The following is a 1,307-nucleotide window of genomic DNA, read 5'->3' on the forward strand; positions in this document are numbered from 1 at the left end:
CGCCTGATTAAACTTGCTCAGAAGCAACATTACGGAGCAGAAATCGCGACACTGAAAACTAAAGAATGCATTGAGTCTAAAAGTGAAATACTTCCCCTTAATCCGTTTCTGGATAAAGATGATGTGCTGCGGACGGGGGGTCGTCTTGGTACATCTCTGGATCTAGCGTACAACGAACGGCATCCAGTAATACTTCCATACAATTGTAGATTATCCCGTCTGATTGTCCAATTCATCCATGAAACTTCTCTCCATGGTGAGAATCAACTAATGTTGCGTCTCATACGAACGCAGTATTGGATTCCGAAGGTGAAAACGATGATAAGGTCCACAATCCATAACTGCAAGATCTGCACTATCTATAAAAAACGCGCGCAAGGCCAACTTATGGGGATTCTTCCACAAGAGCGAACAACTTTTTCGCGACCATTTACCAATGCTGGGGTGGATTTTGCTGGACCATTCGACATTAAGAGTTATCGTGGACGAGGCTGCCGAATGTCAAAGGGTTATGTGTGTCTATTTGTCTGCTTTTCTACCAAGGCCATTCATTTAGAGGCCACAAGCGACCTAAGTACTCAATCGTTTTTAGCAGCATTTTCCAGATTCGTTTCCAGACGAGGGTGTCCAAAAAATGTGTACTCAGATAATGGGACAAATTTCGTAGGAGCATCACGGGCCTTAAAAGCGGAGCTAAAGGCATTTCTATCCGACGCGCGGACGAATACGTTATCAAAATATGCCCATCAGGCATTGACTTGGCATTTCATACCTGCCGCAGCTCCGCACATGGGTGGTCTGTGGGAGGCAGGTGTGAAAAGCTTTAAAAGCCACTTTAAAAAGATCGCGTCTAATATGAAGTACACATTTGAGGAATTCAACACTCTACTATGCCGAGTTGAGTCGTGTCTCAACTCACGTCCGCTGAGCCCAGCTTCCAATGAACCATCTGACCTTGAGCCTTTAACTCCAGGTCACTTTCTAGTAGGCGGACATCTGTTAGCTCCAACAGAAATAGATGTTAACGAGAATCCTGCCTCGATTGTCAATCGGTGGCAGAAACTCAAGGCCTTGCATCAAAACTTCTGCAGAAGGTGGAAAACCGAGTACCTTTCAGAACTACAAAAGCGGGTCAAGTGGAAGAATCCTAAATCAAATATGAAAGTGGGAGATCTAGTAGTAATCAGAGAAGATAATCTACCGCCCCATGAATGGCGATTAGGAAGAGTGGTCAATTTGCACCCAGGCTCCGACAACCGGGTACGCGTAGTAGATATCATAACAGAGAAGGGCAAAGTAACAAGACC

The 1,307-nt window shown here is 45.0% G+C and overlaps 1 protein-coding gene across 1 annotated transcript; it reads left to right on the forward strand.

Moving 5' to 3' along the window:
• Positions 1-87: 87 nt before the first annotated feature.
• LOC108357125 (uncharacterized) lies at positions 88-1,296 on the forward strand (the record flags this gene model as incomplete). The annotated part of the gene is made up of 2 exons (XM_017608220.1): positions 88-248; positions 280-1,296. A coding segment is annotated over exon 2 (978 nt), but the record flags the coding sequence as incomplete, so codon positions are not given.
• Positions 1,297-1,307: the final 11 nt, after the last annotated feature.

This window comes from Rhagoletis zephyria, unplaced genomic scaffold, assembly GCF_001687245.7.
Source record: "Rhagoletis zephyria isolate East Lansing unplaced genomic scaffold, Rhagoletis_zephyria_1.1 Rzeph_scaffold_70909, whole genome shotgun sequence".
NCBI lineage: Eukaryota > Metazoa > Arthropoda > Insecta > Diptera > Tephritidae > Rhagoletis > Rhagoletis zephyria.